General features: G+C 43.1%; 1 protein-coding gene across 1 annotated transcript; it reads right to left on the bottom strand.

The window, feature by feature from the left end:
• Window positions 1–3132: 3132 nt before the first annotated feature.
• Window positions 3133–16300, bottom strand: LOC106580305 (putative aminopeptidase PLBD2). Its single transcript, XM_014161166.3, has 12 exons — window positions 16065–16300; window positions 14915–15008; window positions 14649–14807; window positions 14381–14481; window positions 13962–14176; window positions 13670–13764; window positions 13429–13589; window positions 12454–12549; window positions 12267–12338; window positions 11946–12098; window positions 4066–4228; window positions 3133–3922 (listed from the first exon to the last, which is right to left on the bottom strand). The coding sequence occupies exons 1-12, from the start codon at window positions 16268–16270 to the stop codon at window positions 3752–3754; spliced, it is 1686 nt and encodes a 561-aa protein (XP_014016641.2). The 5' UTR covers window positions 16271–16300; the 3' UTR covers window positions 3133–3751.
• Window positions 16301–16378: the final 78 nt, after the last annotated feature.

Raw genomic sequence — 16378 nt, 5'->3', positions numbered from 1 at the left:
TCCACGACTGCAATAAATGCCATAAATTGTATTTTACTTAAAAATGGAGAGGAACCATAAATATCAGTTTTAGTCTACTGGAATTCATTGCAGTTTGGTTGTTTTTACTTAAAAAATAAAGAACAAATCGCCAACCTCGTAGCAGGCTCAACTTGTGTGACTGCTCAGTTCACTTGCCCCAGGCAATAGGCAGTGTTTTCCCTACATGCATTTAGCAGCGGCACGCTGAATAAACTGCAAGATTAAACACAAGTTTTATCTGTCATTGTGTGAGTTTAGTGCCCACCACAAGTGATCTTTGTAGGAGAAGTGATAAGCTAGGGAAGGCAGTACGGGAGCCAAGGTGCAGCATGACGAGATGGATTTTCAGCCTGTGGCAGAAGATGGGCAGCGACTTCCACTTTTCTTGACGGTGGTGGGAAAGATGCTCCACCACTGTGGTGGCTGCAGAGAGAGGAGCTGGACTGGGATGAACAGCTGCAGGCGGCTCTGATCGATGGAAGTGCCTAGAGGCCTGAGAGGAATAATAGACACCTTAGATGTACCAAGATGTTGTTAACGTTTACATCACCCATCAGATCACATGTCAGAGAAGTGTAGAAAGTCAAAAGTCTATCAGAGGGAAGTGTTTGTGGACAGGGCAAGGGTTAAGATTAATAACAGCAGGCAAGCAGTTTAATATGAGACACTCCATCAAACTGATCAACAACAGAAGCAGCAGACTCGGAAAGAGTCCAACCATCCTCCCTATTTTCTTCCTTCCTTCTCTGCTGGGTACTAACAGAGTGTCCATTATATTGACCAGATGCTCAAATGGCTGCTCTAACAATGAAAATAAATGTCTTCAAAAATGGAAGGCAGTCTGGAGGCAAGATCAGGTGGGACCATTCTAGCCAATGAGAGGGTAGATATGTGTGAACAACAGGCACATCTCCGATATAGTGTTTTTTCTCAAAGTTGCCAGGATGTCACGTCCTACTTATATCTGTTCACTCGTAACAACCTAAGCATTACGAAACTTCTATTCTATCAAATAAGCCATAACATTTTTTGTTGACCAATTTCGACACTCATTGACCTCCAAAAACGTCTTGCTTGGTGAGCGAAAAAAAAATAGGAAAAAAACCACCACTTGCTGGAGAAGACAGATTTTGGGCCCAGTTATCCCTCTCGCTGTGCATGGCGGTGAGTAGGTTATGACTTGTGGGTGTGTCAATGGAGCTTTGAGAGCGAGGGGTCATGACCGTCGTGTGTATGTGTTCCTGTGTTAGCATGATGATGAGTGTAGGATCAGATCAGGTGTGTACTGTAGACTGTAACACAGGGATTTTGGCTGCTTGTCTCCCATGCAACCGCTCTGACGGGAGGATGTCCCCTTCATTGGCAGGGTACACAGGTGGCAGTCTGAACATACATAGTCAGACACGTTTTAGAGAAGGTAGACTACGCACAGACACACCAAAGGAGAGAAGGCAGAAGTGCTATCCAGGCACTCTACAGAGTTGTATGCAACAGGTGAATGAATCAGTGTATGTAAGACTAAGTATGTTTGTATGACTCACAGTATCGGAAGTAGAATTTGTGCAGGTGCGCTGACAGTAAGGCAAGTGTGCAAGTTGCCCCACACAGATGGAGAGAACACCTGCGTCACATTTCAGCCTCTTTACCTAAGGAAATTGTCAACTTTTATTGCTGCTAGTTATTTCAGCTTGACAAAACTGGACATCTCATTTATGTATTATAAAGAATGGTTTCATATAAAACCAATTAACAATAACATGAAATGTGCAGCATTAGCTGTTAGACTTGCCAATACCATTGCATGGAGGTGGAGGTCGCTTAGGGATTGGAGATTGCTCAGGAATTGGATGTCTGAGCTCTCCTTTACAGCCAGCGGCACCCACAGGAATAAAATGGGTGATGGCTTGAGGGCTCTGGGTGAAGTTAGGCAATGCTGTTCTACCTACTTCCTCCAGCCTGAATGGAGGAGAGGAAACCCATCTCCATTACTGTGACATTGGCTCTCGCACAGAACTTGAGGTGGGCCAATGAGGCCAGGAAGTGGTTCCAGTCCTTTGAAAGAAAATATGCATTTCCATTTTCCTGTTAATCTACAGTAGTCTGCAGTCTGCTACCCCAACAGGGAATGTTTTGACCTGCACGCCCAAAATGCATTGAGCAGACAGACTGCCAGGAACCCATCACACACCTGTAATACAAAACACACACACATCTGTATCACAACAGATTGCTGCTATAAAAACTGATGGCTACACAGGATTCAGACAAATAAACCACAAGAGCATTGCATTCGCCACGTGATTTAGAGACAGGTCCACAGGGATGACGTAGGCTTAGTCCAACATCAAGCCTCGAGTTGTTCTCTGCAATACTACCGCACATTGCTTGCCATGTTGTCAAGGTTAAGACAGACAACAGAATTTACCAGTCAAAGTACAACTTCCGTATCTGTGCTTTTCTTGATATTAAAAGTGTAGCACCTAGCTAGCCATACAGCCCCATACTATCTAGCTAACTCGGATCCGAAGTCAACCAGCTAGCAAGCAGGCTTTGATACAATTGCAAACTAAATCATGACCATCCATCTCTAAACTAGCTACATCTGAAGTAAGCAGTTCACATGAGAAAACTAGCTAGTACTAGTAACAGTTACTGGTAGTTACATTTCAAACTCAGTTTATGCAGGAATATTTATGACCATTGATTTGAAAGGCAGAGGAACCGGAAAGATCCAACTCAGATAAACGGTTGATTGGTGGAAAGCACCTGCATTGTCATTGGATCTAAAAGGTGTGATGACCGTATCCCTTCTTTCAGTCAGACTTGTTTTGCTTTCAGGACACACTTTTCACACCACTTCGATACAAAGTGATTTTCGTAGCAGGTTAGGAGAGCATTTTCGCTAACTCTAACTAGAACCCTTTTCCTAACAACCTCAGTCTTCTAACCTGCTACGAAAAAGTCACTCCCGTATCGAAGTGGTGAGAAAAGAATGTTTCTCTTTTGCTTTCAGGTAGGCTTCAGAAAGTCTGTGCCATCTGATAGAACAGTGTCAGACAACAAAAGACAGTATGCCAGCTTTGTATTTATGAATAAGCTACAGTACACAACTGAAGTTCAAAACTAATTTAATGACAACCATTGACCATTGAATATAAAAAACTGGACACATTTAAGCCTTTATCTGTCAAATGAGAAATGTAATACATATTTTGATCTGATTACGGTCTTAATAGCGTTGATATGAATTGACCAGTGCCTTAGCAGCATGAATCAAATTGTAGAATACTTTAGGATTCAAATTGAAAACAGATTTAAAATGGAAAACAAAAATCATTCTCTATTGCCCAAACAAAGTATTTTTTGTGCGTCTAAGAGGTACAATTTCCTACCTCAATATTGTAAGTCTCATTTCAAACAGAGTTATACCATCTCACATTACATTCAATATGAGACTGGCTGTCTCATATTGAATGTAATGTGAGATGGTATAACATGATTGAGCAAAACATGATTTTGTTTTTTAAACTGTTAAAACACATTCCCTTATCTCAAACAGCAGTGCAGTAAACAGTATACATATGTTAACCCTGAGCTTACTGTTGTATTGTATATCCATTTGCATTACATTTGTAATAATTTCCCCTTATCAAATGAAATCCAGCACCCCATAGTTTATTTTCTTACACTAATGGATGTGTGCGTGTAGGGTTCATTTAAAGGTTACGGATTAGGTAGACCATGTGACGTGTATAGGTGTGAAAGCCCAGGTGTCGGGGTGTCCCATGTGCATCAGATCTGAGTAGGGAGAGGAACTCCACTGGAAAGCAGGTACCTGGTCCCACGTGGGTCCACTCGCTGCCAAGAACCCAAACTCACGCCACAGCCCATAAGACGTCACCTACACACACGCAAAGGTACACACACACAGCCAATTAGTGATACCCACAGGAGGCATGACATTACAGCTCACCTAACTCATACTTAGATAGATGGAGGAGAGAGAGGAGGAGCAAGACAAAAGTAGAGGGAGGACAGCCTTACCTTCATATCAGTTCCACCATGTGGTCTCTGCTTCAGCGCTCCAAAGGGATATGTCCCGTTAGCCTGGTTCAGGTCGGAGCGGGCCGAGATGGTGTTCTCCCCGTTAGCAGGCGGGTCGCAGCCCTCGCACCGTGACAATGGGTCCTCCTTAAAGTTATTATACCTACACAGAGAGAGCGGGAAGGGATATTTTTATACATAGGCTAAAATGTCAGTAGGGGTATACAGGTCAGGTGTGGACAATTCCACAGTAACGAAATTGCGCTGAGACTCCGATTTTTCACTTAAAAAGGCATGCCAAACAAAACATATAACTCTATGCACAAGGACTACATTTAACAATTTACAAAACATTTACTGGAAGAACTGTACAGATGCAAAGTTTGGAAACATCTTCCTCAGTTTGTGTGTCCACATTTTCCAAAAACTCTTAAATACCTGCTCTGAATTAAGATTCAACAATGTCTGCAGAACGAATGGGGTGTCAGCTATGACATGACACATTGAAAAAAATCTCTTGGATATTGAACTACAGTAAGTGAAGTGGATTTACACCCTATAACGGAATCATGGGTTCCTGATGTGCACTACAAAGAAATGCGTAACTATGAATTTAATTCTCTTCATGGTGATGCTTTCTAAATAGGTACAAAAAGGTATAAATATGCAATATCCTTGTTTGCATATTTGGGTATTATTCTACACAGTGGCTATTATTTTAATGAGCTCTGCCCCAAACAAGACAAAATTCAGTTGGTCCAGACCAAATCTGAACCAGTCATAGACGTCTACATTTCACAAGTCTAGACATCAATGTACAGTACACATCTACCAAAATTGAATTTGCTACTGGCAGTTTGATACTGATTGACATCTCATTTCACCTCGTTGAAAGAAGCATTTATTTTGACGTTTTCAAATCGAGGACAGGGAAGAGAGAATATTAACGTTGGTTGCGAGATACAGTAGAATAAGAATAACAGACAGAAGAAGAGAGAATATTTCCACAAGCTCTTCAAATATGATGCTTTCGCCAATCGCGAAGTAGGTTTTAAGGTTTAGAATCGGGTTTAGGTTTCCTGAACAATTTCTACGAAAGTTGAGTCGCTGTGTAAGTTAACGTTACACCTTTGGCTCCATGTATACTCAGCCTTGTCTCAGGGTAGTGAGTTGGTGGTTGAAGATATCCCTCTAGTTGTGTGGGGGCTGTGCTTTGGCAAAGTGGGTGGGGTTATATCCTGCCTAGACAGGGCTCTAACTCCCCTAGCTCCAGACTTGCTTGGGCCAAGAAACACGAGCAATGGACATATCCTGCCTGTTTGGTCCTGTCCGGGGGTATCGTCGGACAGGGCCACAGTGTCTCCCGACCCCTCCTGTCTCAGCCTCCTGTATTTATGCTGCAGTAGTTTATGTATCGGGGGGCTAGGGTCAGTCTGTTATATCTGGAGTATTTCTCCTGTCTTATCCGGTGTCCTGTGTGAATTTAAGTATGCTCTCTCTAATTCTCTCTCGGAGGACCTGAGCCCTAGGACCATGCCTCAGGACTACCTGGCCTGATGACTCCTTTCTGTCCCCAGTCCACCTGGCCGTGCTGCTGCTCCAGTTTCAACTGTTCTGCCTGCAGCTATGGAACACTGACCTGTTCACCGGATGTGCTACCTGTCCCAGACCTGCTGTTTTCAACTCTCTAGGCACAGCAGGAGCGGTAGATACTCTGAATGATTGGCTATGAAAAGCCAACTGACATTTACATTCATCTATGAACATTTGAACATCTTGGCCATGTTCTGTTATAATCTCCACCCGGCACAGCCAGAAGAGGACTGGCCACCCCTCATAGCCTGGTTCCTCTAGGTTTCTTCCTAGGTTCTGGCCTTTCTAGGGAGTTTTTCCTAGCCACCGTGCTTCTACACCTGCATCGCTTGCTGTTTGGGGTTTTAGGCTGGGTTTCTGTACAAAACTTTGTGACATCAGCTGATGTAAGAAGGGCTTTATAAATACATTTGATTGATTGATTGATTGATTGATTGATTGATTGATTGATTGATTGATTGATTGATTGATTGGCTGGCCGGCCCTGTCCGGGGGTATAGTCAGAAGGGGCCACAGTGTCTCCCGACCCCTCCTGTCTCAGCCTCCAGTATTTATGCTGCAATAGTTTGTGTCGGGGGGCTAGGGTCAGTCTGTCATATCTGGAGTATTTCTCCTGTCTTTTCCAGTGTCCTGTGTGAATTTAAGTATATACACTCTCTCTCGCTTCAGATGGTCTTATTTTTGCATAGGGTCAATTAAACATGAAAAGAAAGGGAAAGATAAAGAAGCACCAACAGGCAGATCAGGTGCAAACAGACCCCAGCATCACCACCGGACCCCAGAGCAGCTCCCTACCCGAGGCTACTCAGTGGTCAGACTTCCCAAGGACCCAGTCTACCACCACCAGGTCAGTTCAGAATTTAAGTTTAGCTTCAGCTTGTACTATATGATTTTGTCAGATGAAGCCTCACTTTAAAATGTTGGTTGTTGATTCATGGGTGTTCTTATTTTTATGGCTGTGGCATTTTTGTGTTATTTTAATGTAATAGATGTATTAAGGGATGACACAGAGACCTCTGTGGAGATGTCATTGAGCCCCTCCCAACTGCATCAAGCACCAGATATGCTGTTCCAAAAGGACTCAATGGTAGGCCAGGCCTATACTTTAAACTACACATTTTAGTTAGCAGCTGTTAGTATCTAATCTTGTGGATCCCTTAATTATACATTTCCATAGAGATATGACACGTTATTTAATGTGCATTTCAGAATATTTCAAGATCCAGAGAAGAGCTTGCCTACGGAGCTGTGAGGGGAACGGCACCTCCGTACCTTCAGGCTCTGATCAGTCCCTACACCCAAAGAAGGGCACTGCGTTCATCCACCTCTGGCCTGCTCACCTCCCTACCTCTGCGGGAGCACAGTTCCTGCTCAGCCCAGTCAAAACTGTTCGCTGCTCTGGCACCCCAATGGTGGAACAAGCTCCCTCACGACACCAGGACAGCGGAGTCAATCACCACCTTCCGGATGTACTATTGTAAAGTGGTTGTTCCACTGGATATCATTAGGTGAATGCACCAATTTGTAAGTCGCTCTGGATAAGAGCGTCTGCTAAATGACGTAAATGTAAGAGTGTCCTGTATAGCCGTGTTTGAAAACATTTCACAGAACTCAGCATGGTACTAGGAAAAGGGCTTTCAACAGCAGTACTTACATTAAAACAATTGCAGATGTGCTCCTATTAACTGCCACTCAAAATATAGCGCAGGAGGTCAGAGAGTCTGATGACTCTCACAACAAGGGTCATTTTTTGACAATCTTAGAAAAAATAGCAAAGCATAACCCCTCTCATAGAGAAAAGGATGAATGCATGTGGAAATGCTAAGTACACAAACCACCATATCCAGAAGGAAGTTCTTGAGGGCTGAGCTGAGATGGTACTAAGTAAAATAATAAGAGAAGTAAAAGAAAGTGAAGTTTTTAGTGTAATTGCAGATGAAACCAAAGATTTAAAGAAAAAATAACAAATGTGTTTCGTTGTGAGGTACTATTACAACGGGGCCATCCACAAAAGCTTTTTACACTTTCAGTCAGCTGAAAGCTTAGATGCAGCAGGTCTCACAAAAATGATAATTGATTGCCTTGAAAAACATGGTCTGGACTACAGAAATTATCTTGTGGGGAAAGGCTATGACCGTGCATCCGTCATGAGCGGAAAGCATTCTGGTGTGTCTGCACGGATTAAAACAGTGCAAGATCTGCATTTTATGTGCACTGTGATGCACATTGTTTGAATTTGGTTCTTGTCGATGCTGTAAAATCAGTGCCTGAGGCAGTTAACTTTTTTGCTCTCCTGCAGAAGCAGGAGGGGTCTATGGCTCGTACGTTCATCTCAAGTGGCTTGCAGTTCAGAAAGAGCTGTATCCACAGCAGCAGCCCAGAGAACTACAGAGACTTAGGGATGTAAGGTGGACATGCAGATACATGGCATGCCGTAATCTGAGGGACAGGATTCCAGCAGTTCTGAGAGTGCTACAGGGTATCACACTTGATAATAGTGGTGATAGTTCAGTGGAGGCAGGGGGCCTTCTTTCTCAGATAGATTTACATTTCATAGGGCTTTTGATTACATTTTGTAATGTGGTTGGTGATGCCAAATGTCTTTCTGACATGCTCCAAATCAAGCTCTCTTGACCTAGGAAGGGCTGTGGATCTAGTAGGTGCCCTTACAGACACATTACAGGACTACAGAAGTGAGGGTTACTTTGGAAAACTATGGAAAGAAGTTGAAGAGATTGCGAGCACTGCAAAATAGGTGTACAAACAGTGTGTAAACAACAGCCTAAAACAAGCTTAATATTTCACAACTCATTGATGATGAGCACTGTAAGACAGAAAAATAGTGACCAAAGTGATGGTGAGAGCTTCCAAAGAGCTATCTTCTATCAGGTGTTTGACAGTCTCACAGCTGAGCTGCAGAGGCGTTTTTCAAAGAAGAATTGCGAGAATGCAAGGGGTCCAGTCTCTCAACCCAAAGAGCACAACATTCTTGAATGAGGAGCCTCTCTGCCTTTGCTCAGACCTTTAGAGTCAGATTTAGAGGACCTCAAACATGAGGTTCATCAAACCAAGTGGCTTCTTGATAGGAGAGAGAAAAGTGGAAGGGACAGACCGTCTACTCTCCTTGACTTTGTTGTGTTTCTAGAACCTTATAAACGAGGTCTTCCATGAGCTATTTCGACTTTGTAAGATTTCTGTTATTACACCAGTTAGCAGTGCTTCTTGCAAGAGAAGCTTCTCAGCTTTAAAACTGATTTAATCCCACATTAGGACAACAATGGTTGATGACAGATTAAGTCACCTCGGATTTATGCTGTTTTAAATCTACCTAGGATAATTTGGCACTTAGGCGGTCCCTCTGGTCATGATTAAAACCTGCACTATGTACTAACTAGTACACTGACATTCTAAAATGATAAATCCAAAGGGTATCATGTCACACAATTTAATTTTGTCTTGATTAGGCCAATTCCAAAACATTTCTTTGTTATTAGTTAACACACATACACACATATATGTGTGTGTGTGTGTGTGCTTGATACCTGGTATGTCAAATTGCAGTGTTTTTGAAAATTAACTTTTTTGTAAATGGCCACTCCAATACCTTGACCTTGTTGTTCTTAATCCATTTTGCCACAACTTTGGAAGTGTGCTTGGGGTCATTGTCCATTTGGAAGACCCATTTGCGACCAAGCTTTGACTTCCTGACTGATGTCTTGAGATGTTGCTTCAATTCCTCATGATGCCATCAATTTGTGAAGTGCACAAGTCCCTCCTGCAGCAAAGCACCCCCACAACATGATGCTGCCACCCCTGTGCTTCACGGTTGGGATGGTGTTCTTCGGCTTGCAAGCCCCCCCCCCATTTTCCTCCTAACATAACGATGGTCATTATGGCCAAACAGTTCTATTTTTGTTTCATCAGACCAGAGGACATTTCTGCAAAAAGTACGATCTTTGTCCCCATGTGCAGTTGCAAACCGTAGTCTGGCTTTTTTATGGTGGTTTTGGAGCAGCGGCTTCTTCCTTGCTGAGCGGCCTTTCAGGTTATGTCGATATAGGACTCGTTTTACTGTGGATATAGATAATTTTGTACCTGTTTCTTCCAGCATCTTCACAAGGTCCTTTGCTGTTGTTCTGGGATTGATTTGCACTTTTTGCACCAAAGTACGTTCATCTCTAGGAGACAGAACGCGTCTCCTTCCTGAGCGGTATGATGGCTGCGTGGTCCCATGGTGTTTATTCTTGCATACTATTGTTTGTACAGGTGAACCTGGTACCTTCAGGCGTATGGAAATTGCTCACAAGGATGAACCAGACTTGTGGAGGTCTACAATTTTTTTTCTGAGATGTTGGCTGATTTCTTTTGATTTTCCCATGATGTCAAGCAAAGAGGCACTGAGTTTAAGGTAGGCCTTGAAATACATCCACAGGTACACCTCCAATTGACTCAAATGATGTCAATTAGCCCATCAGAAGCTTATGAAGCCATGACATAATTTTCTGGAATTGTCCAAGCTGTTTAAAGGCACAGTCAACTTAGTGTATGTAAACTTCTGACCCACTGGAATTGTGATTCAGTGTACTATAAGTGAAATAATCTGTCTGTAAACAATTGTTGGAAAAACTACTTGTATCATGCACAAAGTAGATGTCCTAACCAAACTATAGTTTGTTGACAAGAAATTTGTGGAGTGGTTGAAAAACAAGTTAATGTTTTAATGACTCCAACCTAAGTGTATGTAAACTTCCGACTTCAACTGTGTGTGTGTGTGTGTGTTTCTCTCTCACACACACACGAAAACAGAGTGACCCAAGTCTCTCCAGTATGCGAGTACAGTGTGTGTGTGTGTGAGAGAGAAAGAAATTGAGCTTCAGTTCCGAGGTATTGACACTAACTATTAATAGTATGTTAAAGAATTGCAGTGAAGTAACCTTTTTGGACCACACTATCTGCCACATTGAAGAACTCTGGGTTAAGTGAATTACCACTTTACCTCTAATGAGCAATCATAGGGTTAATTAATGCTCCTTAGATACCAGGTTAGGGTTACACACTAATTTTCTGTCATGGTCTATGGACCCCCTGAAGTAGCCTTGTCCACCCCATGTATAAAATTCTAGTTCCGCCACTGGACAACAAACTAGAATGGTCCAAACACACCAAGACAGTTGTGAAGAAGGCACGACAAAGCCTATTCCCCCTAAGGAAACTAAAAAGATTTGGCATGGGTCCTGAGATCTTCAAAAAGTTCTACAGCTGCAACATCGAGAGCATCCTGACTGGTTGCATCACTGCCTGGTACGGCAATTGCTCGGCCTCTGACCGCAAGGCACTACAGAGGGTAGTGCGTACGGCCCAGTACATCACTGGGGCTAAGTTGCCTGCCATTCAGGACCTCTACACCAGGCGGTGTCAGAGGAAGGCCCTAAAAATAGTCAAAGACCCCAGCCACCCTAATCATAGACTGTTCTCTCTACTACCGCATGGCAAGCAGTACCAGAGTGCCAAGTTTAGGACAAAAAGGCTTCTCAACAGTTTTTACCCCCAAACCATAAGACTCCTGAACAGGTAATCAAATGGCTACCCGGACTATTTGCATTGTATGCCCCCCAACCCCTCTTTTTACGCTGCTGCTACTCTCTGTTTATCATATATGCATAGTCACTTTAACTATACATTCATGTACATACTACCTCAATTGGGCCGACCAACCAGTGCTCCCGCACATTGGTTAACCGGGCTATCTGCATTGTGTCCCACCCACCACCCTCTTTTACGCTACTGCTACTCTCTGTTCATCATATATGCATAGTCACTTTAACCATATCTACATGTACATACTACCTCAAATCAGCCTGACTAACCAGTGTCTGCATGTAGCCTCGATACTTTTATAGCCTCACTACTGTATATAGCCTGTCTTTTTACTGTTGTTTAATTTCTTTACCTACCCATTGTTCACCTAATACCTTTTTTGCACTATTGGTTAGAGCCTGTAAGTAAGCATTTCACTATAAGGTCTACACCTGTTGTATTCGGCGCACGTGACAAATAAACTTTGATTTGGACCCATTGTCCATCTGTTTGACCACTTATCAAAGCCTTTGCTTATTCCAAATGTATGCCTTCATTTAAAAAAAATTATATAGATTTTGACATGCTCGTATAAACTTCACATTGGTGCTCATGGGTCCTTTTACATGGAAATGACTGTGTATAAAAGCAGGTCTGTCCATCTCCTTCTTATGACACATTTGGATTGAGGCCTCAATGCAGGCATGTACCTCATGAGGCGGACCATGGAGTCCATGTCTGTGACGTGTGATTGGTTCCTTCTGAAGATCTGGGCTCGAGGATTCATGTCCAGAGAAAACCACGGACCAAACTGCTCTACCAGTTGTCTACAGCCGCTGGCATTAAACACCTCCTCATAGTACCTACACAAACACAAAGCGAGAGTGTGCGTCACACATATACACGTTAAAGCTGAACAAATTATAACCACCATCTCCAACACCTGCAAGACCGACACAGTCAAATGCTCTTTTTATTAATAATATAGTCATTACTAATGTGTGGTAGTTATAGATGTTATTGGTACTTACGGGATGTTGTAACTAGACCAGTAGCCTTTCTGCAGCAATTCCTGGGTTTTATCAGAGTGAACAACTAGCCCACTACAGAACAGAACCACACACACCCATTATTGTTACTGATAAATAACCAGGCCATTTCTCAAAATGTATGTGTTGAGAGGTTGTGGTGTGTGTGTGTGTGTGTTGCCTGTCTTACGGGATCTGCTCCAGTACAGTAAACAGCTGCTCCTTAGTCTCTGTCATCCCTGGAGTGAAATGCCTGTAGTCCACTATCATCCACTGGTTATTATACCTAACACACACACACACACACACACACACACACACACACACATTATACCTACATGCGAGGGAATAGATTAGCTTTAAAGGTAGACACTACGTGGTATGTGGATCTGTTTAAAGGCTGAGTAATTAATGACGATGATACACTAGTCAGTCTCAGGTTCCACTGTGCTGAGTGACTGAGGCTGATAAGACACTGTGTAGATATTCTAGAGATCAGAGGAGGCTGGTGGGAGGAGCAATAGGAGGACGGGCTCATTTTAATAGCTGGAATGGAATAAATGGAACAGTATCAAACATATGGAAACCACATGTTGGACTCCATTCTATTCCAGCCATTACAAAGTCTATAGCTCCTCCCACTAGCTTCCACTGATAGAGACAGACCTAGATAGGCTAGATAAATAAACAAATAAGCCGCAGAAGACAGATAAATGTAACCATACAAAACAACATGAGTGCGTCACCTTTGATCTCAGGGGACTTTGGCCTGAGTGGGCATTACTGATAAGTCCCAGCCCTGCTTTCCCATGCCTGCCTAAAGTGTGTGTGTGTGTGTGTGTGTGTGTGTGTGTGTGTGTCATAAAAGACGACTCAGCACTTTAGAGACACTACTTTATCAGCTGACTTAACTCTGTCCTACCCCCACTCATGATATTTAATGTGATGTTTTATAAACTCTTATAGTTTTACTTCCCTTCATTCTTTAAAAAAATTGTTCCCTTCACTCTTCCTCTCCTAGCTTCCTTTAAATGGATAGTTCAAAAGCCTGTACGAGAGTTGCTTTGCAGAGCTCCAGCCTGACCGAACCGGAGAGATAACCAACATGGTGGACATCTACAGGAAGACGGGGAAAATGTCAACCAGAGGGACCACAGAGACTTACGTTCCGCTGTTGTGTTTGCTGAAAATCTCTGCCCACGCCTTGCCAGTTGTAGCCAGCCGATTGGCTACGATGTTCCTCAGCCACTCCATCACTGCTCCGGTTGGTTGAACAAACTTCCAGAGGGCGGGGTTACTGTTGCCGATGGTGGTCTCCAGAGTAACCTGAGGAGGGACATCTTTTAAATAAAAAGACTACACACACTGTATATGCTATGTCCACACATATTACACACAGCTCTCACCAGCCCAGTGCTAAGGATGTAGAAGTCATCTCCAGAGAAGATGGAGCCTGGGTAGGAAGAGAACGCCTGGGTTCCACCAGGAATCATATCACTGTCTGAGAACAACAGAAATCAAACTCAAAATATAGAACTCTGAACCACATAACTCATGTTTGGACTTTCCCTGTGTTCACATGCATGGTTTCAAGGAGTGTTTCATGAAGAGTGTATATGTTCGGGGGAAAGGGGGGACGTTGAGACGCTGTAGGCAGAGTTAAGTTATCCTTATGAGAGGTTTAGGGGTTAGGGTTACCTGTAGGAGAGACACGGTAGGCAAACTGGTACTTCTTTAGGATGCGCAGCATGGCCTGGTAGATGTTCCAGGTATCATGAGACACCAGTAGATCCTTGTTGCCAGGCAACAGCTTGATGAGGGCGGAGCAGGAGCCGGAGCCAAGAGTCCGTGAATGGCTGGATTTGTTTAGGGCCCCCTCAAGATCCTCTAGGTCTCCTCCCATCTGGAAAAGTCTGAATAGCCACATAAAAATGGAGGGTTGTCAGAGCTGTGATGCAAGGCATGATTGGCCACAGTTAATTTAGCTCACCCCATTGGAACCATTTACATTGCTCCAGAGATGGGTACTCCACATTAAATCAAGGGCGCTTACAGAGACTGTCACTAATGGGGTGAACTCAAACCCACCAATCACAGAGATCACAGACCACACTTACAGGAAGCCGAAGGGGTTGAGAGTGAAAGGGCCTCTGGGAAATGACAGCTGATCATTGTAGCCGTCCTCCAGACCTTTCAGCTGCAGCAACGCCAACCGCACCTGAGAGAGAAAGTCTAAATGAAAAATATTCTCTACTAAGATGTTCTTCTTAGATCCCAAATGTGTACTGAATGAGCCACTCTAGCAAGAATTCTTTACTGTTTAGACACATAGAGAAAAGGAGCAGACACTTCATAATTTAGCACGCTGGCTGACCCAGACAGTACCTGGTGCCAGTAGGGACAGTGTGGATGCTCCTCTATCTGCTGACTGACCCACTGCAGGTTGGAAGTGATGTAATCCTTCAGTCTCTGGCAGAATCCCGTCTCGAAGGTAAACGGGCCGCAGTACCCCATAAGAGTGTTCATCCAGTGCTTATAGATCAGCTGAGACAAACACAAATACACACACAATCGGCTATAGATTTAGACTCCACTGCCCCAGCAGGATATGGTTTTAGGTTAGGGGTTGGGGCAGACGGTCTCTACCTTACCTGGGAGGTGACTGCAGCCTCAACGGCTCCGGCAGCATACGCCTGGATGCTATCATTATAGCGTCCGCTAGTGGTCACTTCCAGATATGCCCAGCTGAGGGAGAGAACACTTAGTAAATACATCATGATCAAATTTGTTTGGGTGAGGAGTTCAACTCCGAATGGTTGTTTTGGACTGTCATAGGCATTGCGGTTTGTAATACCGGTATACAGTCACATTTTTACATTGAAGTAGGCCTCAGGAAGCTACTGTAATTACATATTTTTTTGTAGCCTGCCCTACAATGTTTAAGAATTCCCTTGCAGTCCATCACATTTAGGTTGGGGGAAAAGTCGATGCAAAAAACTTTATGCTTACAGGTGTCACAATCAACTTGCCATGTTTTGCCTTAAGATTTATGGAACCACACCAAATGTAACATATCATTGTAATTTCAGTGTACCGGATTTACATTTACTATGTTACGTCTAGTCTATGAGTCCAGGCTCCAAGGCAGGACATAGAAACTCAATAATATATTGATAAGTAAATCTCGAACAACAACTCGTCTTTTGCATGAATCGTACCAAACTATGCCGCAAATAAAGGGTGTTATTGTAAACTTAACAAGTGAATGTAGGGCGTATTTTCAGGCAGCGTTAATCCTCGTTCATGTATACATATATTTTTTTTTATGGCAGGTCTGATGCGTATGTATGGCGTGCGCCAGGTTTATACGTCTCAGTATTTCTGTACATGCGCAGTCTTTTCAGAAATGGTGCATTTAAATCTCGTGTGAAATTTGCCCACCATTTATAAATGAGGCCCTTGTGGTTTTAAAATTGTTCTGTTCATATTGGAATTTATAACAGTAATTGGTTACATTTTATTTAAAACCTAGACTTTCAAATCTCTTTATTCCGCAACATGGGGACAACATAGCCTGACATAACCCAATTATCAATCCAACGTTATTGTCTAGACTTATTCAGTAGTTATATTCTGCTAAAATGGTTGTGGTAACTCGCTGTTTACCCAAACGCATATTTTTATTCCTACATCGTCTATGAACCTAGATTAGCTCTGGTCCAGGGAGTTGGTGCGCGTTAGCCGAGGAACTCGGTAACGCTCTAGCCCAGAGATACAGCTACATCAGATGACTGAATTTACCCCGAGTTCTTGATGTCGTCGGTAAAGTTCGCCCAGGCTACAAAGTCGTCTCGGAACCCCTCCTCCAAGGACAGCTGGCCAGTTTGTTTATCGAGAACTGCAGAATGAATCTCGGCCCCAACAGACGTCCATGATAAATAAAAAACACATAAAAACATAAACATCTTCTCTGTTGTTACTGACATCTGTGTGCGCCTGTCAGCCATCTTTATCAATGTGGTTCATGTGACCAAAGATGAAGGAATTTCAAAATAAAAGTCCAACCTCTCTAACGTAGATAAATATGTTAAATTCTCTGATAAAATACAATTCAA

The sequence above is a fragment of the Salmo salar genome, chromosome 20 (assembly GCF_965601325.2).
Source record: "Salmo salar chromosome 20, fSalSal1, whole genome shotgun sequence".
Lineage (NCBI taxonomy): Eukaryota > Metazoa > Chordata > Actinopteri > Salmoniformes > Salmonidae > Salmo > Salmo salar.
Note: the sequence above shows the minus strand (reverse complement) of the source record. Positions and strands in the feature narration are given on the sequence as shown.

Excerpts from the sequence above, each read along its gene's own strand:
- LOC106580305 (XM_014161166.3), bottom strand. The coding sequence starts at position 16,270 with ATGGCTGACAGGCGCACACAGATGTCAGTAACAACAGAGAAGATGTTT. Across the intron at positions 14,177-14,380 it reads CTCAACCCCTTCGGCTTCCT|ACTTTTCCAGATGGGAGGAG; the intron begins GTAAGTGTGGTC and ends GTGGCTATTCAG. Across the intron at positions 12,550-13,428 it reads AGCAAACACAACAGCGGAAC|GTATAATAACCAGTGGATGA; the intron begins GTAAGTCTCTGT and ends TGTGTGTGTTAG.